This window comes from Mauremys mutica, chromosome 25 (genome assembly GCF_020497125.1).
Source record: "Mauremys mutica isolate MM-2020 ecotype Southern chromosome 25, ASM2049712v1, whole genome shotgun sequence".
Classification (NCBI taxonomy): Eukaryota; Metazoa; Chordata; order Testudines; family Geoemydidae; genus Mauremys; species Mauremys mutica.
This window is the reverse complement of record NC_059096.1, coordinates 3,375,895-3,402,932: the sequence shown is the minus strand read 5'-3', so window position 1 is coordinate 3,402,932 and position 27,038 is coordinate 3,375,895. Positions and strand designations below refer to the sequence as shown.

The window sequence follows — 27,038 nt, the reverse complement described above, 5'->3', positions numbered from 1 at the left end:
CAGGGGTCTGATGGGTCTGGATTGGGGACCCCTGGGGTTGGAGACTTGTGATCTCTCACATAAATCACCCAAGAAAAGGGGTGGGAAGCAGCTGCACTAGTGGGAGCAACCTGCAGTTTCCTCCTTGCACATGCGTATGCAGCAGTGAGAGAGATTTCCCTGTTTGAGGCACAATATCTCTAGCTCTCTACCATCCCCAAGCAAGGTTGTGGCATAAAAGGTATAATCTAGTCCTAAATTGCTGAATGGGTGTGTGCACAAACGTGTGTGTATGTGTGTGCACAGGGGTGCGTGGACGTGTATTCATATATATGGCTAGATCCTCAGATGATGTAAATGGAGCTATGCCAGTTTGCACCGGCTAAGTATCTGGTCGTAACATAAATCTTGGAGACAAAAATAATAAATTAACACAATGCTTTGCATCTTCATAGGTGCTAAGGCCAGAAGGGAATATTGCGACCATCCATTCTGACCTCCCGTATAACACAGGCTACAGAACTTCCCCAAAATAATTCCTGGAGCATATATTTTAGAAAAACATCCGATCTTGATTTTAAATTTGTCGATGAAGAATTCACCGCTACCTTTGGAAATTTGTTCCAGTGGTTATATTACCCTCACTGTTAAAAAATGTGCCTTATTTCCTGTCTGAATTTGTCGGGTCTCAATGTGTAGCCTATTGGATTACGTTATACCTTTGTCTGATAGATGGAAGAGCCCATTATCAAATATTTGTTTCCCATGTAGGTACTTATAAACTGTGATCAAGTCACCCATTAACCTTCTGTTTGTTAAGCTGAATACGTTGAGCTCCTTTAGTCTATTGCTATAAGGCAGGTTTTCTAATCCTTTAATCATTCTCTTGGCTCTTCTGTGAACCCTCTCCAATTTATCAACATCCTTCTTGAATTATGGAAGTGGACCAGAAATGCATCCTATATTCCAGTAGTGATTATACCAGTGTCTAATACCTATACCTGTACATTTAGCTGTATTGCATTGCATATTGTTTGCTTGTGCCCAGCTTACGACGTGATCCAGATCTCTCTACATCAGTAACTGTTATCTGCAAACTTTATCAGTGGTGATTTTATGTTTTCTCCCCAGTCATTCATAAATATGGTAAATAGTATAGGGCCAACAACCAGTCCATGCGGGACCACACTAGAAACACACCTACTTGATGATTCCCCTTTATAATTACATTTTGAGACCAATGAATTAGCCAGTTTTTAATCCATTTAATGTGGGTCATGTTAATTTTATACTGTTCCAGTTTTCTAATTAAAATATTGTGCTGTGCCAAGTCATACGCCTTACAGAAGTCTAAGTATATTACATCAACCCTATTACCTTTATCAAGTAAATTTGTTATCTCATCAAAATATATTAAGTTAGTCTGACAGGCTCTATTATCCATAAAGGCACATTGACTGGCATAATTATTTTACCCTCCTTTAATTCTTTATTAATTAAGTCCCATAGAAGCTGAGCCATTATCTTTCCTGGGATCAATGTCAGACTGACAGGCCTATAATTACTTAGGACATCACCTTTACCCTTTTTAACTACTGGCACAACATTCGCTTTCTTCCAGTCTTCTGGAACTTCCTCAGTGTTCCAAGAGTTATTGAAAATCAACATTAATGGTCCAGCAAGCTCCTCAGCCAGCTCTTTTAAAAGTCTTGTATGCAAGTTATCTGGACCTGCTGATTTAAAAATATCTAACTTTGAAATATTTATTTGCTTTAGCAAGTTAAAGTAGTGGTAGCTAGTATAGAGGTTTTAGCTTAGTAACTCTTGAAAGGAAAGTGTGTTCTTCTAAAAACAATTGTCTGCAGGGACTTTCCTTTCATTGGCGAGTCTGCGTGTTACAATTGTTAGTTACTGTTCTGCACTCTCGCTCCCTGGAGAATTTCACTAGCTGCACAGGTGCACTGGTTTGCTGATATGCAAATGGCAATACAAATATAACCTTCCTCTGATGGAATGTCTTTATGTTAGCCTCATGACAGCACATGGGCCAGGAAAAGGAGAAAGAGAGTGATTCCCTTGAGGGCCTTGGTCTGATAACTTGTGAAGGTAAACTTCCTTCGCCAGGGTGCAGTTTGTCTGGTAGGGACCCACTCTTGCCAGCGTGGTAACATGCATTCTTTATGCTTGACTGAATTCTTTTACATAGGGCTTGAAGTCAATGGGAGCATTCTCAAAATTGGTACTCACTGTAAGGGTGGCATGGGCCCATGGTATGAGTGATTGTGTCCAAGCATTCTCTTTAACTAAGGGCCAGCTTTTCCAAAGAGCTCAGCAATTTGGGTGCTGAGCTTTTTTGAAAATGTGGTCCTTATTTGGGTGCCACAATGGGAGCTGGGCTCTTTTAAATATCTTTGAAAATCTGGTCCTGTATGTGTAGTGTTGTTTTTTTTAATGTCTCCTAAATAGGGAATGATAACTTTTTGCATATCTATAGTGTCTTTCATCCAAGCAGCTCAATACACTTTACAAACTTTCCAGGGTCCAATTCTGTTTGCAGTGAAGTCAGTGGGCGTTTCATAATTAACTTTAGTGGAAACAGGAATAGGCTATAATTAAGCCTAGCAATTACCTTTCTCGCTACACACCCCAGTGGGGTAGGTATTATTATTCCCCTCTAACACAGTGATAGGGAAGCAAGTTTTCCCAGGCCACATACAATTATAGCTTGAGAGGGAACTAATTTACAGTACATAAGCAGCTCAAACTACCTCCTTTGCTCAGCTGTAGATAGTGGCCCTGATCCAAAGCCCACTGAAATAAATGACAGGCCCACGAAAGCTTATGCTCAAATAAATTTGTTAGTCTCTAAGGTGCCACAAGTACTCCTGATTTTTTTTAAAATAAATGGAAAGACTCCCATTGACTTCAATGGGCTTTTGACCAGGTCCTAAGAAAGCAGAAGAGGCAAGCAAAATAAATTTACTTGAAGGAAGTGAATAATGTTTTGGTGTCCAAGGGCCTTGGAATGTACTGCTGCTAACTTCATTTGGAGGAGCTGGTGATAATTCAGAAATGGAGGATTAAAGGACTTTGATGAGAGACTGCATGGCTCAAGGGGTTGGTGATAGACTAGGAGACTTTTACCTTTAGGGTTCCAGTTCAGCTCCAGCCCAGGACATTAATGAGTGACCCAGTTACCATGTGATGACCATTCAATAGCCCACATGGAATGAGTTTGGTGATCCCTGTATGGTTTCCAGTGAGTAGCTGTGAGTGTTTCACTAATTGGCCTTCTCACTGGCAGTCTCTGCAGAGAGACCAAAGACAGAACATCTGTCACCACTAGCCCTGTTACCTTCTGCAAAGTAGGGTAGAGACAGTCTTGCAAAAAGGATGAGCACATTAAAACATTCAAATGATGCGATTTAATGCTGTGTACACTTTTTTAGGATTTTCATGCATTATAAAGCATGTTTCAACACTGCAGGGGAAATGAGTTCCTCCATGTTCTATCACAATTACAGTATATCAAAAGATAAGGATCTTTCTGTCATAACATCAACTGAACACCTTTATAAACCTTATGCTTAAAGTGTTTCTGGTTCCAGGCACATGAATATTTTTGTCCATTGTCAAAAGATTTATTTTTATTAAAAGAAAAGCCACAATAAAGATACATTAAAATTAAAACACAGTTTGCTTCTTAACATTTTGTTCACTGTTCTAAACCTGTCAGTACTGCTACATTTAAAAAACTGGAAATTGTTTAAACAATTCTTTAAGGCTTAGTGTGAAAGTTTCGCAGCAAGGAGGGGAAAATCTTTTACAGTTGTTTAGGTTTTACTGGGTGGTAGGAAGTAAGTAGGTGACTATAAAGAAAATGCATTGACTTTTTCTTTTCTCTCTTTTTAAGCTGGTCCAGTTTATTGTGGCGAAGAGTGTCAGGAGGGAATGAAATAAGTGTGAACAAGTGTGAAGTTGTTAAAACAGGTGCTAAAAAGGGCCTGCTGGCTGTCATAGTATTAGCTTGAAACTCTACTTCTCCTACAACTTGTTACTGAGGTTTCCCTCTAACTGATGTGCTCTAAAGAGCTAGGTCAGCTCTAGTCATTAGAAACTCCTGGATACTTGAGCCTTCCACAAAACTCCCCAGTGGCATAGAGTATCAGGGTTGAAAGGGACCTTAGGAGATCATCTAGTCCAACCCCCTGCTCAGCACGACCAATCCCCAGACAGATTTTTGCCCCAGCTCCCTAAATGGCCCCCTCAAGAATTGAACTCACAACCCTGGGTTTAGCAGGCCAACGCTCAAACCACTGAACTATCCCTCCCCCATAGAAGACTAAAATAAGTGTTTGTTCTTACCGCACTTTTTAAAAAGACTCTGGGAACTATGGGCTGAATGTAACCTTCACCCCACTGGTTTTTTGGTGCAGAAAGCACTAAAAGTAGTAGAACTGACACAGTTCCACTTCCTGATGTGGAGCAAGCCAAAGACTCGTTGTCATGGGGAACTCGACACCATGTGCTCACCACAGTGCAAGCAATACGGGGGAAGGTGCCAAGGGCACAGCAGGCACATGCCCCGTATTGCTAAATAATGGATCTACCACTACAAGAATCTACAGGCCTAAACATCACACACAGGGGCACCAGCTGTTACTACAGCCCTTACCTGTAAGAGTGGCAACAGATTAGCCATCCAACCACTCCACGCTACTGGATCGAGGGGGAGAGTAGTCCTTTCCATTTTAGGTATTTCTATACTGCCCTTCACTCTGGTAGCCAAGTGCTTTTAAAGGCCTGTGCAACGCCTGTTTATTTAGGCTTTATATGAAGAGTGTGAAGGTGAAAAGCCTTTGACCCTATAACAATGTAAAGTCACTTAAGTTCACCAGGCAGTATATGTAGATAAATGGAATTTCTATTCTTCAAATCCTCTGCTAACATTTACAGCGTACTTTATTTTCCACTGACAAATCAACTAGTGGGGTTCTTGCTCCCTGTGAACTATCTCCAAGGCCAACCTGGCTTCAGTAATATAGAGCCAAAAGGGAATGGAGATTCTTAATATGCTGGGTGACAAACTAAGGGCCAAACTCTTGCTTCAGAAATATGCACACAAAAGTCCCAGAGAATTTGGTGGGAATTACTTGTCTGTATCCCAGGGCAGAATTTGGCCTGTTATCCATCTTTATGTGCCTATCCTTGATTTGCTTGGAACACAGGGAATGAGCAACATAAATCCAAAAGGTCAAACAAGGGCTCCTTTTTTTTGTATATATATAATATATACATTAACTAGAGTTGAATACTGGTATCGTTTTTCCACAGTTAGAAGAGTAGCCTATATTATAGATAAATCTCTACATTTAACAGAGTTATATTAAGAAACTATTTAACATTCTGTTAACCACAGCCGTTAAGCTCATTCATAAGGGTATAACACATAACCTGCATATTGACCATAGGTTTCATCACAATTTCTTGATTTATTAATATGATAGATCAGGAGTAGGCAACCTATGGCACGTGTGCCGAAGGCGGCATGTGAGCTGATTTTCAGTGGCACTCACACTGCCTGGGTCCCGGCCACGTCCGGGGGGGGCTCTGCATTTTAATTAAACTTTAAATGAAGCTGCTTAAACATTTTTAAAACCTTATTTACTTTACATACAACAATAGTTTAGTTCTATATTATAGACTTATAGAAAGAGACCTTCTAAACACATTAAAATGTATGACTGGCACATGAAACCTTAAATTAGAGTGAATAAATGAAGACTCGGCACAGCACTTCTGAAAGGTTGCTGACCCCTGTGATAGATTAAAGCTTAATAAGACAAATTCTCAACATTTGGAATCTAGGGGCTGCCTATCTGACTTAATTTGTCTTAATTAAATAAAAAAAATATTCAACATATAGAGCATTATTATTGTGTTTTGTAGCATCTAAAAGCACCAATCAGGGATCAAGCCCCTATTATTCTAGGCCTTTTACAAACACACAATTGCAGTACATCTATTTGTTATATCTGCTGAGACTTCTTTAGCAATTATAAATATTAGATATTCTTTTTGTAGGCCTGTCCTTCAAAAAATCAGTAAAATGTTAAACAAAAAAATAACATTTATTCCTTAATGACAATACAATTTCAAAAACCATATCAATGTTTTGTATGTGTGCAATTTATCAGTTAGTACAACAAAGAATTGACCGAGAAAGAAAACTGTTGATCAGACTGCATTTCAGAAAAATGTCTATGCAAAATGTGTTTTCATACTGAAATCAACTGAACCAGCAGTGTTAAAATAGGCCAGTAGAACAAATTAGTCTAGCAACAGTTTGCAAAGGTTTTTCATTTTGCAGTTCAGGTAATTTTGCAAAGTCATCAATAGGTTTTTCAACCCTGGCGTTTGAACTCTTTGCAGCAGGGGTTGGCAAAATATATCTTGCAAGCTAAATGTGACTCTCAGTATCCAGCGATGTGATCCACCTTCTTTCTGATAAACAGACATGGCCAAAACAGACTACTCGCTTCACCATGCAATCTTTCCTTTTGATCTAGTGGAAGGTTGCTGAGATCAAGATGGAGCATTGCAAGATGGGATCTTTAGTATCTGTGAGCTACCCCTCCATATTAAAGATGAGGTAAGCTTCAATCTGCTCAATTTTATGCCAATTAGGGGGCAAATCCTGATTTAAATGGAAAGCAGCGGTGCTCAGCACCTTGCAGGAGTAGGCCTTATGTACTTCTCCAGCTTCAGTGCCAATATGTGATTAACGCAGTCCTGAGCCCAAGTGGGAGTAGTCCCAAACACACACTCATGAAGTTAATGAGGATTTACGTCAGATAAAAGGTACTCATTAAAATACACTGCTCATTGGGCCCAAAAAATGGCTATGAACAATTTCTTTTGGTGCAGTATATCTTAACAACACTTCTTTGCCTGAGTAGTGGTGGGAAAAGTCTGCCTACTAGGGGCAGACTCTGTGAAACTTCTCTTTCAAAAAACTGTCAATGTAGCTCAAACTGAACTTTTCACAGGCTCAGTGGTTGATTGCTCACTTTATCTGGGAAATAATGGGTGGGTAGGTGGCTGAAGCCCTGCCTATCTGAACAATAAGTGAAGAGTGGGAGAGTAAATTCTGGGCAAAGTAATCTTCAAGGATTCTATGGTGGCGTGAGAAAGAAGCTAGTGGTATTTGATGTAATATACATGCAGTAATTCAAGGTGTTTCCTGTGCTAATGACTAGGTAACACTTCACTTATTTGTACTTTTTCTTATTCATCTTTCTAAATTATTTTGTTTAACCCTAATGAGAAACATTTTTTCTACGGTGTACATATATATTGATCATTTTCACCATGAAAATATAGCCATCTTTGGAAAGAAATGTAGAAACCATTTATCAGCTCACAGTAATTTGGGACAGGAAATAAAGAAGAATACAGTATGTTTCTGCCCCACCCTTTTTAGGCAATCTCCTGTTGTAAGAGACCCACTCCAAAGTATTTCCAAATATACTGAGCATGAACCTAACATCCTCTATCTCATTTTACAGATCTTCTTGTAAGTCAGGAGTAACTCAACTGAAGGGTTTTGTAGTAGTGCTGTGGCACGGGTGTTTTTTGGGGGTAGGAGGGGCATCCACCCAGCTCACTAAAAATGTCCCTGGCAGTAAGAAGTTTTCTACCACAAAGGTATTCATAGAAGTATTTTACAACTATGTATCTACAAATTGAACACAAATGGACAAAAATATCTTCCCCACTCTGCACAAAAAATATAGCACTTATATAGTACTTTTCAACTTCATAGCATTTTACAAACATTAATTTTATTAATCTTCACACATACCCCTATCAGGCAGAGAAAATATTATCATCCGCTTTTTACACGAGGGAAATAAGTCAGGGAGAGGTGAAGTGATTTGTCCAAGATCACAGAAGGAGCCAGTGTCAGCGGCAGAATTAGAATTCCCTATTTCTTGACACTCAGTCTTCTATTCAGAACACTAGCTCCCACTTTTGCTTCATGGAAAAAAGTGAAACACATTACACAGCAGTTGACACAACACTGAAAAAGTACAAAATAAGTGCTCAGACCAAATACTCACTGGATGAAAAAATCCAGCAAAACACATCTAACTCTACATTATATAAAAGATTTTAAAAAAATAAACATACACTCAGCAAAATTATTATCATATTCACATCTTCAGTACAGTGACTAATAATACAGCTGCAGAACAATGATTAGATTAAAAGAACTATTTTAAAAACTGTCTTCAAAGTAATCGTAAATACTCATTTTGCAAAACAGCACATTTCACTCCAAGGGATATCCCCATGTAAAACCAGAAAGTGTGATTGAATTGTCCGCTCCCACACATTCTTACATGAAGATTCTCACGGTAGCTACTGCTATTATCTACCAGGACACTATGATTCTACTTGGCAACGCTAAATCCGAAATATATTGAGTCAAATTCTATGCTCATCTATGCAACCGCATGGCCATCAGTGAGGTTACATGGGTGTAAATGAGGGTAGCATCTGATCCAATACATTTTGAGCCTAGCTTTCCTCTCACACGGGTGTAACACAAGTGAGAGGAGACTTGGGACCTTTATTTTCACATCCAGTACACTTTCATCAAAAATTGCTTTCTAAATCAAAAAGTTTTCATGATATTTGTTCTAGATGTTATCTTCTCTGTTCTCTCCCTGAGTTACAGTAACCTCATACTGCCCAATCCTGCAGCCCTTAGATAAGCAAAAATCCCATTTGCCTTAATGAGCATTTTGGCTGCCCATTGCTATTTTAGAGACTGCTCCTACACCAGGTGAAGTCAGTGTGAGTTTTGATATTGATGTCAATGGGAGCAGAATTGGGTCTAAGTCTCATTGCAATTTTGTTCTGTTAGAAAGACACATACTTGATCCATCAATGAAAAGCAGGATTTCCTCCAGAATTTAGGGGCAAGCCAACAAAGGATCTCAATGGGTATCCCAAAAGGGTATACCCAGTTAAAAAAACTCAATGGGTATACCCAGTTAAAAAAACTAAAACCTCAAATAGCTCAGATGGCTTATTTTGGTATTACTGAGTAAGAGGTGAGTGGGGAGAGACTTTAAAGAAAGTGAACAGAGTGGGGTAAGCAAAAGCAAAGTGTGGTGAGACAACACACTCTTTAAGACTTTGGGGGAAATATTTAAAAGTTATTTGATACGATCTCCCCAGATATGTGTTTTCCCTGTTTCAATAATTTGGCCATTTTAGGAATACCTCAGGAATTGAAACACTAACAGAAAGTGTCTCTTGTGTGTTACTGGCTGGAATACAGTGGTTCTGAAAGGGCAGTAAGGATAGACAATCTTTTGTGCTGAATTTCAACTTTTTTATGAGAATTATTACATCAATATTTGACTTTCTATTTCACTCAGAATACAGCTAGATTGCCGTTTTGCTATTACCGGAAGCAAATGTTCTAACAAAAATACATGTTAAAATATTTGAAAACATATCTTAAGTTGTTATTAATTTTCACAAAAATAAAGTTAATACAAAATCTGTATCTGCCTGTCTTTGGTATTTATATATAGTGCCAGTCACCGCAGTATCTAGGCACAGATGCTACAGAATACTGCATTTCGAGTAACAAATAAAAAGCCCCATCAGTACTTTGCTACTACAAGGGACACTAACATTTTTAGAATTGGCACAAAAAATATTTAAGCAATTTTTTTAGTCAAATTTAAAAAACAAACAAATCTAAAACAGATCCTTTGGTCTCTTGGAAAATCAATCCTTTTACTTCAGGACCACTCTGTGTTCTCCTCGTGCTATATGTGAGGAGAACTCATATCTGTCTTGGCTTCTGTACCCACACATGTTGCATTCGAAAGGATCACGGAATCCGTGGCATCCCATATGAATGGTGAACATCACATAATCCAAAAACAAGACACGACAATGGTCACATCTGTAGACCCCGATGACGTCACCTTCCTTATTGATAACCTTAAAGGCATCACGTGGGCATATGGTTGGTGGCTTGATTATGTCATATGGCCTTGGGAGCTCCTTCAAGGATTGGAGGCCATTGCGGACCTGGGAGGGGATCATTTGGTTTTGATGGTAGGTGTGACTCTGGCGCTCCTCATGGTTGCTATCAGTATCTGTGGAGTCTTGGCCGCTGTTGTTTGGGGAAAGGCCTCTGTCAGAAGACAAACTTTTGTCTCTAAGGTGGGCATGGCTCTTCTCTGTGTCTTGTGGATTGCCATTTGACATTTCAGAGCGGGTCAGTGGTATGGGATACAAGCTGCTGATGACAGGGACCATCTCAGAAGTGGGAGCTGGTGGGGTTTGTACAAGGGGACGCAGTGCTTCTGCTCCAAGATAGCTGATCGCATTATTTATGGCCTGGTCCATCATACGTCCTTGCATCATTTCGCTTTCCTTTTCATACAAGAAACTGGAATTGTAATTAATGTCAAAGCTATGTCGCTTCTCACCTACAAGAGAGGAAAGACACTGAATTACTGAGTGGATTGTAAAAGTATTGAAACTCTAGGATCCTTTTCTAAATAGCAGTAGGCCATGAAAAGGAAACAGATTTGAATTTAGCTGTATGATCTCTGGGGTAGGCATGCTGTTTATGTAAGTAAATTGACTTTTTGAAGCACAAGCCCATAGGAAATGGAGCAATAGAGAAGTTAGTTAAGCAAATTGCTGGCCAATCCATCACTGAGCTTGATAGTTCTGGGATTTAAGGAAAAGATATGAGGAAAGATCGTCAAGGATTTATTTCCTTCATCTTTACATAAAATCATGAAAACTGATTTATGAAAAACAAAACAGGCAAAAAAGTCAATTAGTCAATAAACAAAATCCGCAGCCGGTCCTTAGAACATTCCCTCTAGCTCTTTGATCATCTCCTGAGAAATTGTACTCTTCTGTGACAGGGAGCGTAAACTGGCCACTGTCAGAAGACAGAATACTGGGCTAGATGGATCTTCGGTCTGACCCAGTATGGCTGTTCTTATACCATTCATTGCTTTATATATATATATAATGTATTCTCCTTTTACTTATCTCTTTCTAAATTAAGTAGTTGGAAGGCCTCTTCAATAAGATTACATAGGCATAATTCTGGGATTATTGCACTTAGTCGTTTTACATTTCTTTGCATGGGAGCCCTCACTTAAGCTCTCTTTTTGCAGCTCATTTGTTCTTATTGAGACTGATTCTCCATGATGTTACCTGGGTGCAAAACTGTAGAATTACACTGGAGAATTATGCCTACTGTATTTTAATACATTAAAATTAACAAGAATTTATGTATATTCCCAACCTAGACTGTGGCCTAATATAGCTCCCCTTGGACTGGAATTGTTTCCTTTTAACTCTGTGAAGGTTCTCAGATAATACAGTATTGGCAGCCATACAAGTAGAGATAATGTATTCTTTTGGAACACTACATTACATCGGGCTAGATTATGACTATTTCTAATGCAGTCGCACAGGGGAGCAAAGCCCACCTCTGCCCTGACCATGTTAATGCTGCACATATTGTACTCAGCCAAGCATCAAGGGAATGGGGAGAGAGCAGAGGGTCTACACAACTGAAATTCTCCTGATAGCCCTGCTAGCAAAGTATGGGACAAGGAAGGTTAGTGTGGGTGGAGCCATGGCCCTGACCCTTTGTGTGCCAGGTGCAAGGAAGGAAGAAAGCTGCACTCCAAAAAAGACTGAAGTAACTCTTTTGTGGATGTCTAGAAATAAGTAACTGAATTCTGTGGTTAAATGAAACTTACAATCTTTCATAGTTAAGAAAATGGACAAGCCTGAATGTTCACATGCAAGTGACTTGCAAACATCAGATCCACTAATCTCTGAGTTACGGTAACTCAAATAGTACAGATGTTTATCAGTCACCTGTAGACACTATGACTCAATGTATATGAAACTCACCAGGTTTCACTGCAAAGACAGCAAAACCAGCAGCTCACGTTTCTTTTATAAAACACTTTTATAAAAAAGGTTAGTGAACCACAAGAATGTAACTGGTTCCAACCCTCAGCAAAACTTGTGATCCAACTTCTATTCAGAGGGAACAAAAATGGTATAACACATTTGAATGACTCATAATACCACTTCTAGACAAATGAAAGGTTTAATCAAAACAGAAATAAAAAAATAACAAGAGCAAAAATATACAGAATCTTACTATGAAACTCCTGTTAAAAAGCTCAGCAGTCATTGAAATAAGACTTGAAACAAATGTCCTGCCCTCTTGTGGTCATTAACGATCTGGCACTACTTTTCTTAATAGATGTGAGAGCCCTCAGGTCCTGTTCAAATTCCCACTTAGTTAATTCCATTCTGCTTCCCTAAAATTCCATATGATAGTTCAATTAGATAGAATACCCTAATTCACTCCCCTGACATAAATAGGGGTGTCATGTGCTGTGCACCTTTAAAAAGCTTTCATATTCCACACCATAAACAGTGGTGGGTGAATGATTCCTACATGTATTTATCAGGTTATTAAGTTTGTTAAGCACTTTGGGATGAAAGGTGCTACATATTCAATAATATAGTAAGTGGAATTATTATTAGATCTCATTACTGAAGGCACTAAATGTCAGAAAAATTAGTAAGTGTATATTTTTCACTGCATTTACATCATACCAAATGATAACAAAACATTATAGGCAAACGGATGGAGTTCCACCGATTTTGTTGTGTTCTAAGTCAACAACCCTTTGCTTAAAAGGAGACAAAAGGCAGCTCAAACTTTGCCCCATTAAGACAGCAACAAGACATGGGGTGAAAGAAAAGAAGAGTAGATTAGGAAAAGGTAAGAGTGCACGAGAGCAATGGAATAAAGTGAAGAAGATTAATTAGGGCATAAAGTAGTGATACAATTTTATTTATTGCAGCATTGTGGGACAATGCATGAGATTACTGTGAGTTAAATTGCTATTGCTCCCAAAGGAAGTACCACAAAGTTACTGTGAAACACCAAATTAAGAACCAAGCCTACATTCTCTTCTACTATTGATTTACAAAGCTAGCTACTACACATTTTAGGAAACATCTTTCCCCAGTTAATCTTTTTCACCTCAGTGCAATGCAAAACTTTCCCCTTCAGAATTCACACGATCATATAATGCAAACACATAGCCAGTTGCTGCTCAGTGATGCTTACTCTACAGCAGTATGCAGATTTTTGTGACATGATGAGGTGTGGACACTGGAAAAAGGGAGTGAACCTGCTTCCTGTTGCTCTGCTAACCAAGGCAGGCCATTTTTCATTAGTTACTTCACACAGAGAGCTGGCTGTATTTGCTGAAGTTTCAAAACAGTACTAGCACATTTACCACTGGGGAGAAAGATATTTTTAATACTGCTCTCAAAAAGAAGCAGCACAAAATGAGCCATATGGGCAGTTGTGTAAACTGGCACAGCTTAATTGATTTCAATAGAGCTACTCTGATTTACACCAGCTGAGGATCTACCCCAATGTATATTCTATTCAAGAGAGGAGCAAGTTTAATTGAAAGGTTTGCCTACCAAGCCATATTCCTATTACTGGGTATCAGTTCCACTTAACATACAACTAGAAAAAATGGCTAACTGAAATAGTAATTACAAGGTGCTAAATACTACAAATTTGGTGCACAGAAGTACACATTAGAAATCTGTCAGAAAGACGGGGAGTGCAACAGCTGTTCTCCCAAAACCGATGGAAAGGCCAAAGGCAGAGCCTCTGCAACAGGAGCCATGAAGGGAAGGTCTCAGGTAACTTTTAGGAGTCTGGGGTATGGTTTGTTCATGTATATTCATATATGTCCTGGCAATTGCAACTGCACATACCCACACAAATTATTTACACCAGTGGTTCTCAACCTGCAGGCCAATTAGCACACAGCTGCAGCCTATCTTAGCTGTGTGCTAAAGGCCATGGGTTCCAGGCTCCCAGCTGCCCTGCTGCGCAGTGAGCTCCAGGCAGCTAACTGCCACATAGCCCCACATGGTGAGGCTCGGTGTCCAGGCAGCCAGCTGCTGCCTGGCCCTGCACAGCAGGTCTGGCTCTTGGGGCCCCGCATGGTGGGCATTGGGGTCCCCTGCCCAGCTGTCCGCTCCTGGCCCCAGTCTGTGGAGGTGTCTCTGGGCAGAGGGCGTGGAGCATAGGGGTTTATGTGAGGGTTTAATTGGGGGACACTGTGGTTTTCAACCTGCAGCCCAGATAACAATATGTGGCCCACAATGATAAATAGGTTGAGAACCACTGATTTACACAAAGGGGCCACTGCCGGTCAGAATGTGATACATAATCTTTTAGAGCCATTTACATGATGGGCCAGAGTTTGGCCTACAGAAAGGGTGAGAGTCTGCAGTGTCACCATGTTTAAGAGGAGTCAACAGACAATTTAATAGTTTTTCTTGTTAGTAGACTTCTTTCATAGAAACGAGCCTAGGCTGGCCTGTTGGTTTACATCTCCTTATCCCTCCTTCCTGAGGAAATGAAAAATCAGCACCCTTCTGAGAACTCTGTTTCCCAAGAAATCACAAAACTGTCCTGGCAGATTTTTCCTCCTGCACATATAGTTCAAGAAGTCACAAAAGTCAAGTCAAGGTCGGACAGACTGCTGCTGCAAACATGCCACTCAAGAATAAAAGGGAGTGAGTGACTCATGCTTTTTTCACATATTACCCAACAACATCATGCCTGTAGCAGAGGTTCTAGAGAAACAGCATGTTTCAGAACTCAATTACTCTATATCACTAAAAGAATGTCCTCAGTGCCCCCAACTTATCCCCAAAACCACTTCTTTATACCACCGTGTCAGCTTTCACTGCTAATAAACTGTATCAATGAAACATTACAATAGAATAAAAAGGGCTCCATCGTGCAAGGTGCTGAGCAAAGCAGTTCATCTCATGCTTAACTTTAACCATGTGCTTAAATTCTAATGAAAAGTTCAACACATGCTCAAGTGATTTACTGAATCAAGGATTAAGTTATTTGTTGCACTGGGCAAGAGTGTTTAGCACCTTGTAAAATCACCCCCCTCCCCCCCCCGCCATGAATTATGATGACAAAAATCTGAGGCTGCTCTCAATACCAAAAAGAAGAGCTAAAGAACTTGAGAAGCATTTTAGGAATCACAGTATGGCCTGCAAGGCCTAATCCCCAAGACCAATATTTTCAAACCTGGGGACCTAAAGTTAGGGTCCTAAATTCATATTTAGGTGCCTATGTAAAAGTGGCTTGTTTTTCTGGGATGATGAAAGTTCACGAGTTTCCACTGAAACCAATAGGTGCTATAGGTGCTCAGCACCTTTGAAAATCAGGTCACTTTTATTAGATGTCTAAATTTTTACTTAGGAGCCTACCCTTTGGTACCCAGATTTGAAAATTTGGGCCCAGAATTTCAAGAAACATCCTTAGTACCCCTCTATGCAGGGTGCAGATCAGACTGTATGAAAATGGATTGTTCAAGTTCTGGCAGATGATTTCTCCTCTTTCTTTCTTTCTTTTCTGAGAGTGTGAATGTAAATTACCACAGAGGCCAGTATTTGCAACAGAAAATGTATATTAAGAAAATTAAGCATCCTGTACCACATATATCCCTCTGGAAAATGTATGATTAAGACAGTATTAGTAGCAATGTTTCATAACTGCAGGCTAATTAAACTCCTGAGCTCAAACATAACTTCATATAGTGCAAAATAAATAACTATGACCAACAGACAGAGATAAGCACTGCTGAGAAACAGGACCTGCCATCAAACTCAGATATACAGGATTATTTAAAAATTATACCTTTGATTGGTTAGCTATTTTAATTAAAATACCACAGTATATAGTTTTTTATTTAAACTTGAAACAAATCTAGCTACATATGAGATAAGTATTATTACTAGTACTGTATACCCATTTCAGCAGGCTACTTGGCAAAAAAAATGTGTTTTAAACTTATTTTGATTTCTGCAGAAAACATCTGGGCTATTTTAGTACACCAGTGGTATAAACTAGAGTCAAATATTTTTCTGTGATAATTTGTTTGTAATCTCATTTTGAAAGCTCAAGATTCAGTAAAACTGAAATGAAATGAAAGCAATTTTATAAACATTCATTAAAGAAAACAAATTATGTGAGGCCTTGCTATTTAAGATTTCCAATTTGTCAAACATTGATTTTATAAAATTAAACCCAAAGTAAATTCTGTGGAAATGTATTGTGGCCATATTTTTTAACCAGAACAAGAAAGGGGTTGACCCTATAATTCAGATTCAAATTTTTAAAAATGACTTTCAAAAATTCAGTAATTTTCTGTCTTTGGGCTCTATTCTGCAGTGCCTCCTGCAAGGAGGTACTGAGGACTTTCGACTTCCATTGACTACAATGAGGTACTCGCCCCTAACAGGATCAAGCCCTCTGATTCTTCCCCAGTAAAACCCTGGTAGAAAGGTTTTCTCACACACATACAGCTCCAATCCCCCTCCAACCTCCCACCCCCCGTAAAATGTATATTTAATAACCATGCAAACACTAACACAAACTGGTACACAAAATACAGTATGAATTCAGATCTATTTGTCATTTATCTAATTGAACAATTTCTCTTGTTTATCAAATACCTGTAATCAGTAAGTAGAAGCACAGCAGGAAAGCAGAAGTTACCTTATTTAAATACATGATGTATTAGAAAGGCCCTTCATAACAAGTACTGCTATTGTACCTGTTGGTTACCAGCCCTCACACAGTTAACTGCTGCATGTGAAAAAAAATGTATTCTTACCAATAAATTTCTGAGGCATTGAACTTTTTCGTTTTGCCACGTTGCTCGCTAACCTGTCCAGCACAAGTGCTCTTTCAGTCCCCATCTCTGCTTTGATGTGCCTTGCCTCCACGCTTGCTAGTTTGGAAAATGTGAAAAGAAAACACACGTAGGTTAAAAAAAAAAAAAAAAAAAAGGAAGAGATGAATGGTTTAGTCTCCGGAGTTTGCCACAGTAACTGGAAGGAAACAGTCTGGAGATCTGATGTAAACTTGTTTTGTTGTTTTTCTGTTGTTCTTGTTCCTTGCGTCTTGGGCACCAGTTGCGGTCAGTGGAACCAAGCACAGAAACGCACACAAATCTTGCAGTCTTAAGCTCGTGCAGGAGAGCATAACCCATACAAAACCAATATCTTCATTAGCAAGAGGAAGTGTAAAATAAACAGGCTGGACGTGGTTGGTTACAAAATACAGATGGAGATATAAGCCCTGCTCGGCTTTCCTTTTGATTCTGAGTAACGCTATGTGACAGCTGCAGACCAACAAAATTCTTCAAGACAGCTTAAAAAAAGATACAGTCCCTATGTTCTATTATCAAAAGAGTGCAAGTATTTTAATAATACTGCTCAGAAACTGGGGTCATTAGTAAGCTAGCAACAAACTAAACATAAAAACTTCCTATAAATTTTACATTTTTTAAAATAGCCTTACAATACTGTCTCCCATTCCCAATTTTTTTCCAGATTCTAGAAAAAGTCTGTTATCTAGTCTTACATTTTTTCTGTTTGTTACAACTGAAATTCACTGTGCACCCTCCATCTATGCATCACCTGCAGTTTTATCATTAGCTATTCAGATCTATTTAAAACTATTTAAACTGCCTAGAATTTCTGAAATTTAGGAATACTCGGTGTGTGTGTGTCTGTTCATCTAGTGCTGTGGCTCTTGGCCATTTTAAGCAATTTACCATTTTCCAGACTAAGACTAACCAGCGCCTACTGTCACACATTCACACACTGTGGATGCTCTCAACCTTTTCACATTTCTCCAGACTTATGAACTGGACCAGCCATGACTACCTGTTTGTCACCTCAACCCAGTATTGCCAGTCGCGTTCTGATTTTAACTGCTCTAGCCCCCAGATTCTTGTTTTCTCCTCAGGGACAGGTAATATCTTTAGTGATATGTATTAGAGCACCACTAAGAGGCACTACCCAAGATTAGGGCCACACCGGGGTAGAAACTAAACAAACATATTAGAGACAGACGCGCCCCAAAGAGCTTACAATCTAAATGGACAAAGGCTGGAAGGGAAGTAACTTGCCCAAGGTCACACAGCAGGTTGGGCTGTGGGCTGACCTCACTGTAAATGGACAATTTAAATGTTATAATATTTCACATGGATACCATAAGATTTGTCGCCTTGCCTAGACAGGAGAGAAGTCTTATCATAAATGGAGGCTATATAAACATTTTGATGCTGCAGACCAATTAAGTGCAGTTTATAAAGTATTAGACCTAAATTAATCTGTTTGCTAAAAATACAGCAGTAGAAATAACGTAAAATATGGCTGTGAAAACAAAAGTGCAATATCATCTTCCTTTAAGCTATTGTGCAGTATTTTTCTGACATTTAAAAATAAGTTAAACCTTACATGTTTACTGTTACTGTTATTGATATTGGATGTATTTCAATCAAACCTCAGCCATGATTATTTATTTTGTCAATGTTTATACAGCATTTTGAATATGTAAAGTGCTTCACAAGTGTTAAGTATCAAACTGCTCCTGCCATGAAATCTAGCTATATATATGACTCAGAATAGATGGAATAACAGGGTCTGTATCTCCATTGTGTTACTCTGGTTTTATGCAAGTGTACCTCCATTGATTTACATGATAAATCAGGCCCACACGTGAACACATTCACAGTGTTTTAAAGATAATAATACCTTGCCTTTATATTGTGATTCTTTTTAATCCAAAGGATCACAACCTGCTAAACAAACTTAAGAAACATATATATACTATAAACAGAGATCACTTTATCAACTGCTAAAATGCAGCTGCCTCTGGGGTGAAAGAGTATACAAACACAACATAGCAGTTGAAGTGAGGAAGTGAAGAAGAATACCAGAATCAGTTGAAACTGCAAGAGAAAGTTAAGTAGGCAAAATTTAATTACCCAAGTTGAATTTTGGCCAGGATCTTTGGGTTAACTCTTGCAAATAGTGCAATGCGATCTTTAAAGTCAGCTTACATCTCATCCAAAAGCTGTCACATTCAGCAACACCATACGCCTTAGCATCATGCTGGGGCATTTGGTTTGATACTATTTCAGGGGAAGAGCACCCGCTACTAAATCCCCAGCACCACTCTGTATGGCACCCTGGGTTATCTTTGGAGGTCTCCTAGCCAAGTTCTGAATCATCCTAAACCCAGGAAGCTTTTGATTTTGACAGGATCACTGTACAAGGCAGTTTGCTATTAATAATGAAAAGAAACTCAGCAACCCACATCTCTCCTGAACAAAAACAAGTTAAGGATTATGTTTTCAACTGTAGTCACTTTTTATACCCAGAAGCTTTTCACTGGAATGAAAAATATCAACGCAAAAGAGGGCACAATAAATATGTGATAACAGTACTGCTTACTTGTTTATTTCTTTCCTGTTCGCAGATCTTGGTTTGTTTGCTTTTTCTATTTTCTTTTATTCCTCCTATGCCTCTAAGTCTTTCCTAGTATCCTCTCATCAGTTTTTGGTGGTGTTGTTTTTTAATATACGTTCTCAGATCTACCTTATATATCTATTGGTAGAACTCTAGAAGCAAGAAACGGTGACTACAAGATGTTTTACTCAGCCCAAGACCTATATTGGGAGTTATCCTTAGCATCTTGATGTCAAATTGGTTTTATCAATGCCATTTATTTACCACTGATGGAACCTTACTACATTACAGTCTAAAATGGTAGACATGCAGCTTCCTGCTGGGTGACACTAATATTCTGTGCAGAGAAGAGATTGCTGAAGAGACACTAAATATTGACCTACATAGTATGTTCTGGGTCATCTGCAAATGTCAGTTTTCTACACTGTTGTGTCTCATGATTTTAATTTTTTCTTCTGCATGCTAGTAGCCCTTTGTTTTTAAGAAACTCCAAAATACGGGCTGCAAAATATATTTGCAACCTCTTCAAAATGTAGTTCTAGAAAAACAATATGTTTGTTTCTGTAGCAGAGGCGTACAGGCATAGGCTCAGTTGTCCCACACCTTATCAATGCAGTTCTCCCTGTCTAAAGGCTGGCCTGAGGTAATCCCATCTACCTGTTCATTCTTGTCCATTTAATTAATAAAGAATAATACTTAGCAGTTATGTAGCATTTTTCCTCATCCAAAGATCACAAAACACTTCTCAAAGGTAGGTAAGTCTCTTTATGTTCATTTTATAGATGAAGAAACTGAGGCTCAAAGATGCAACGTGTCTTCTAAAGTGACTGCAATTGCAGTTGGTCAGTTTTTAGCCAGTCTTTAGGACTGTGCCCACATCTCCTGACTCCTACTCTGGTACTTTATTCACTTGATGTTTCAAGTAGAAACTGTGTCATTTCAACATGTAGTAAATAATATAATCTAAATACATCACGCATCTTTTTTTGTTTTTGTTGTTTTGTCACTTATTGACCTAGGATGGCTCAGAAGGATCTGGATTTAAATCAACAACCATCTGAAAACTGATTTCTGGATGGCTTGACAGAGGCACAAGGAAATGACAGATGACTTGGCCAAGGTTACATAGAGAGTAACTAAAAAGCGTGATCGAAAACCTAGACTCTTAATGAAGTTATACTACTTTAGACTGTGATCTTGATATGTCATTCAAATCAAATCATGTTGGCCATGGTTCATCTTTGGATGGGACAGCACCATAAAAACTCCCAAGGGTGCTGCAGGAAGTGTTGGAGATCCATTAGGTATTTTTCCCTCTGAACCTTTACTAATCAATGCCCTAGCATGGTGTTACAAACACTGAGGAGCTGTCTTTCAGGTGAAATGTAAAGCCAAGTTTCTGATCGTGGCCTTCTACCCAAGAGTAGGCAGTGTTAGCTCTAGTGTCCTGACCATTTTCAACTGAACTCTCCCTGAAGTCGCAATTGGTTATGGCATTCTTCACTTAATGTCTTAGACATCTGTGTAGTGCTTATAAATGCTGTTGTCCACTCTATCAGTGTTCGCATTTCAGGTGTAAGTGTGCGCGCATTTCAGTGTTAGTCCTATGTTTAAAAAACATTTTGGGATGAAAAGCATTACATACATGAGCTATTTTTCATTACTGACCACCACTTTTGCTATAACCATTAGACTCGTTATACTAATTTTTTAAGAGAGCAGAGACTCATTATACTAATTTCTTAAGAGAGCACTGTCTCTAGTAAGCTTTACTGTCTACTACCATGCTGTAGAAATAGAGGGAGTTGGTCCTTTCCTTCCAGTCATGAACATTGATATTTTATCATTTGGCCTGTAATGAATTGTTTCCACAATGTGGTTTCTGACACACTGTGACTATACTTTTTAGTGCATGTGGGCATCGTTAGCAAACCCTGAAGTGCTAAATGAAGCTCAAATTAGAGGCATTGCTTCCTGTCACATCTACTGTGTGGTCACTAAATAATGGAGAGTGGAACATAGAGGTGGGTTATTGTGCTAAGAAAACGGTGTGATCAGAGATTGTTATCAAGGACGGAGCTAAGTTCTAACAATACTGTTACATAAAATCTTTTTTTCAGCAATATTGTTATAATGCCACATTTTGAGCAAGTAGAATACTAAAATGCAATGGGAAATTATTTAAAATTTTAAAAGAATGGATGAACTGGAGATTGCTGAAAATTCTGTTTAACTAGAGTTCTGTTTTTTTATTTATTTGCCTTTTTCTTCAGTTTATTTGTTTCAGTTGTAGTTCTATTAAAGAGTCTGACACTCAACTTTTAAGGGATACATTAGTTTTCCATAATACACAGTGTATTCTGCTGTTGCTGCTGCTTCTGCTACTATTATTACTACTGTGTTGTGTTTTTTTCCCAGTGATCTCAAAGAGCTATACAAACAATAATTAAGCCTCACAATCTTCTGGCAAGATAAGGGCAGTAAATCTTATAGCTATTTTAGAGATAAACTGAGGCATTAAGAGGGTAAGACACTTACAGGACTCCCGGTCCACAGATATTACTTTTAACTTTTGGAATTCAACTTTAGATATATGGACTTTGTCCAGGAGTCATTAAAAAGAATAAATATTCTCCAAGCTTTGTAGAGAGCCTGTGTGCCTCAGGGAAATTATATGTTTGTATGTTTGGTTTTAGTTTATTTTTTTTAATAAAAGAAGGTTAATATTTGCATTTATAAGTTAGTAACAAGATACAACTATTGGAGAAGGATGAGAAAAAAATGGGATCGGCCTGCAGATTTTATCCTACTGAAAGCAGCGGGAATAGACTTGGTCATCAAAACATGGATCTATCTTGAGGAAAAATTTTATGAAGTATATTGTCTGCTCCTGGAGTCTATTTAGTTCCTCTCCAAGCCAGAGTGAATTTCTGGCTTTAACTCCAGAGAACACAGGTCTTGGTCTTACTCTGCTCTGGTTTTCATAGAAGAGAGTAAATAGAAAAATCGGATCCATTTAAGTACAAATCACAATATTCATCCAGTTCTGAGACTAAGGACAACATTTTCAAAAGGGATGAAGTGATGTAGAAGCCTGAAGCCCATTTTCAAAAGACACTTAGGCACTTAGGAACCTAAACCTCATTGCCTTTTGATGAGACTAAGGCACCTAAATACCTAAAATCAATTTTGAAAGTGAGATTTAGGAGCCCAACGTCTCTTAGGTATTTTTTAATATTATCCTGAATGTCTAAAAATGTCAGCACAACACTGCAATGTGTCTCCTTGAAGCACCATATGGAAATCATATAATTGTTCCCGTGGCCGGTCTACATAATCACATGTTCCTATTACTATTACCCTCATCCTTCAACCACAACTTCCTCCATTTATTTATTACACACCCTACTGCATCTTGTCTTAAATTAGGGTGTAAAGCTCTTCTGGATAGAGCCTGTCTTTTACTATGGGTTTTTGCACCTATTATAATGAAATTAGTTAGGCCTTCTGGATACCACTGTAATAAATAATACCACAATAGCAGCAGCAGGGTTACGGGTAAGAGAAGCAATGATATGACATTTCAAGATTTTGCTCTTGCTGTCTCAACCAGTGTGGGGGGGGGAATGCCACATTGAGGTGGAAACTTCTGAAATATTGACAAACGTAAGGTGAATCTTTTTGCATATCAGCCATTGTGATCAATGCACGTTCCACGTGTGGAACGAGGGCAGAATATGCCATCTAATACAGTGCCTAACAGCAGAGAATTGAATAGAAATGCCTCAGCAAGATTCGAGTTCCTGTTTTTCGTAATCTTACAATGCCACTATTTTTTAAGGTATGAGGCCTTAAAGGCTGAGTATACCGATACATAATGCTGTACTGGAAATTTATATTTCCTCTATGACCAATTTATGGCATACTGTACTACTTTAGCACTATACTTCACAGATTATGGATAAGTGAAAAGTTGCCATTCTGAAGTGACTACAAATGATGGGAACGACTATAAAGCAGAAATCTACAGTAGGTATAAAGTTTCTGTGCCTCAATTTCCCTGTGGTGGGCATCTCAATGTGATTGCCACCATGTGAGTGTACCTTGTAAGATAAAACTGCAGTTATGGTATGTACAGTTTCTCATGAAAATCACAACTTGCTGACACACTCAGTTAACCATTTACTTTTACTGATACTTAACATATTTCTTTGTGTGCAAAAAGGAAAACACTCTATGAAGCACTAATTAACTTTGATAAATCATCATTTCCTGAATTTTTTTTCTCTTCACACTAACGGCCAGACCTGCAAGCAGCTCTGCAAGGTGGGGAGGGATCCCTGCACCCATTGCAGAGTCCTAATAAATCAGTGGGGCTCCATGGGTGCAAGGGCTTACCTTTGTGGTGCTGCTTGCAGAAATAGGGTCTAAAATAGCTGAATATTTTTTTCTTGATAGCCATATCCCAACAAGAATTTTATGTTTGAAGTGTCCATGTTAATTCCGTAACTTTATTATTTATTATTATTATTCACATAAAAGAAGTATTTTAATCCTTATTTTACATTTTTAAATTTTCATATTTTATCAGAGGAAAACGTGCACTTAAACTCTTTGTTTGAAAAGAAACATTTATTTCAAATTCAGAACCAAAAATGAGAGGCTTGATACTTTACATTCACTTTTCAAGGCAGGAAGTTCCTACCTATAACAGCAGGAGAATGGGAGCCAGAATGCTGAGGTTTTAGACTCATATCTGCTACTGACTAGGTCTGTAAACTTTCAGCAAGTCACAATCTCTCTATGCCTGTCTAAAATGAGGATAATTATATTTTCCTACCTCTTAGGGATGTTGTGAGGCTTAATTTATGTTTTGAAATTCTCTGATTAAAATAGCTATAGAAAGGGAGAGTATTATTGTTGTTACTTTTTCACTGAAATATTTTCTGAAATCCAGTATTGGAGTAATGAAAAGGAAAATAGAAGTTACAAACTATTATTGGAAATTAACTTTTAAAACAGGTGACAAACTTTGCTTCAAAATAACTAAAGGAATTTAAGTCACTGACCAATACAGAGACTACATGAATGTAAAATTAGTTTGCCTGAATTCACAAAAGGTTGTTTTCAGTTATTAAACTACTTAGACACTGTCATAAGAAAGTTATTTTTATTTTATTTTGTTTCAATTTAGAACAATAAAAAGAACCTCTATTCTGGCTCTGAATGCTGTGTCAATTATTTAAAATTACAAAACTAAGTTCAATCAGTTGACCTCTTCTCCAAGTAGCAACTCATAATCAAATACTAATACCCATTGCCTTTGCCTATACCTCAATTTTCCCATTTCCCTTCAAAAGCCAAGTATAACATATGAGCCCCCTTCAGCATGCCCTGAAAGTGAGCAAATGGAACATGGATTTTTTTATGTTCACATAATATGCATATTTCTATCTCCTTGTTTATTATTCAATATTTCCCATCTAAACTTCCCTCTGCATTAGAGGCTGGTCTATCAAGAGTGTCAGAATCCCCACCCCATTTCCATCCCCTAGCCCTATACTTTTGCAGTTGAAACACTAACAAATTCTAACTGATTATGATGGTCTCAAACAGCAAATATTAATCTACTGAAAATTGTTCTGAATGGACTAACACATGCAAACAATTGCTGTAATGAAATACCAGCAGCAACTCATTCAATGAAATAAACCATATAATAGTACTAGTGTAGGACTAATTTAATTTAATGTTTTTGTCACCTACAGAAATGCTGTGTATGAAGAATTCTGGATGTTTTATTGAAAGTAACAGTGAAATAAAAAAGTAATTAAAATAAAAGCGTTCTTTAACTAACTGCCTGAGGGGTGCATTAAACTAGACCTTTTTATAAGATCTGCAGTCCCTTAGGTTACTACAAATGATTGTAGCGAAAACTGTTTTCAGGCTGCAAATTAACAGTTTGCCAGATGCCCTTTTTAAGGCACTGTAACATACAAAGACAGTGTAATCTGATAAACTTACCAGCCTCACACATGCCAGTGCTCTGCAAGTAAGTACGACATCGCTCTTTATGCTCCTCTAATGAGCTTCTCTGCTTGTAACTCCTTCCACAAAACTCACATTTGTAGGGCTTCTCCACTAGAAAGAAAAGATGGCAGGATAAAATAACCACATGAGACTGATGAAACACTGCCTTTCTGGCATATGAGCACATAATTACTGATAACTCTCAATTTAACACTTGGGGGATGCCTTAAATTCCTATGTAATTGATAACTATTATTATTATTATTTATTATTACTATGCAATCAAGGTTAACTAAGGGTGAAATTCACCCCAGTATGGAGGGTCCATACATAGCTCTCTCCATTACTTAAGTCTAGCAGTGCCCTACTACAGTGATGGAATATCTGTCAGAGAGCTTCTGCACTGCATGCAGCTGAAATCTGTGTCAAGTAGGCTGGAAAACGGACCAACAGGGGCAGACGAAAGGGGTTACTGGACCTGGATTTCCAGATTCATATAGCCCAAATTCTGATATCATGACTGCAGAGAGGCAGTACTGGAACCCTGCAGACAGCTCACAGGTCAGGGTCTAGATTATGTTCTCATCCAAACTCTGCAGATCAATCAAATTTGCGGTGTATGGAATATGAATTCACCCTAGGATAGTCATTTTATGTTAGTAAAGTTATAAATAATTGCTAAAATATGTCTGAGATTTTCTAAGTAGACACAGTTTTAACAAAATGAATACAGCACTTTGAATGATAGACTTTTCCTGGTAGAATATAAAATAAATATGCAATAGATACATATCTGTTGATACCATGCTAACACCACTAATGTAAATTATTATCATTTAATTAGCATGTTGCTTTTAAAAGATCTATTCAGATGTTATCTTCTCCCTCTTGGAAGAATAAAGAGTCTCCCTTTGTTCATCCTAAGCATGTCAGAACTGTTCAGTTATCCTTAATGCATTTCACATCCTAAGATTACATGAGGCAGTGCTCTTAGAATCAGACTTTCATAAGTTAGCCTCCACATTTGCAGAATCAGGAACAAAACCTAGGAGCTCTGATTCCTAGTACCCTACTCTTAAGCACTAGCTTCTCTTAGCATAACCCCCTAACATAGAGACACTACACTTGTCTGAAACGGGACCTGAATCATTGTTACTTAACCTTGTACTGATTTACTTCAACAGGGTTAGTAAAACCAGTGGAAGCCCTATATGGATGCTCTTATCTCAGTTTCAGAGTGGCTTATTTCAATGTAGGTTAAATATGTTCCTAATCAATTTAAGATAAGCTGAAATAAACCTGGTTTAAACTGAAATAAAAGTATCCATACAGCCTTTACACTGCTTTAATTTAATTAGTCTAAAACGTCCCTTAAGTTAAACAAGTGCCACTCTGTGTAGAGAAGTTCAAAGGCACACAGGTGCAAACCCCTTCTTGAATCAGTACAACACATATATATTGGGGATTTGCACTCTATACCAATACAAAAAACACAACAACCCCAAAACCCTGTATAATTAGGGCCTTTGTTTATTTATTTAAAGATTTTAACATCTTTT

General features: G+C 38.3%; 1 protein-coding gene across 4 annotated transcripts in view; it reads right to left on the bottom strand.

Annotated features, from left to right (window-relative positions):
- Nucleotides 1–6,091: 6,091 nt before the first annotated feature.
- Nucleotides 6,092–27,038, bottom strand: part of IKZF3 (IKAROS family zinc finger 3) — a 55,834-nt gene continuing 34,887 nt past the window's right edge. For all 4 annotated transcript variants that reach the window (XM_044999382.1, XM_044999379.1, XM_044999378.1 and 1 more), the window contains 3 exons: nucleotides 25,474–25,590; nucleotides 16,803–16,919; nucleotides 6,092–10,502 (listed from right to left, as the gene is read on the bottom strand). In XM_044999382.1, coding sequence (XP_044855317.1) covers nucleotides 9,799–10,502; nucleotides 16,803–16,919; nucleotides 25,474–25,590 — 938 coding nt within the window. In that variant the 3' untranslated portion in view covers nucleotides 6,092–9,798. The remainder of the gene's footprint in view (nucleotides 10,503–16,802; nucleotides 16,920–25,473; nucleotides 25,591–27,038) is intronic.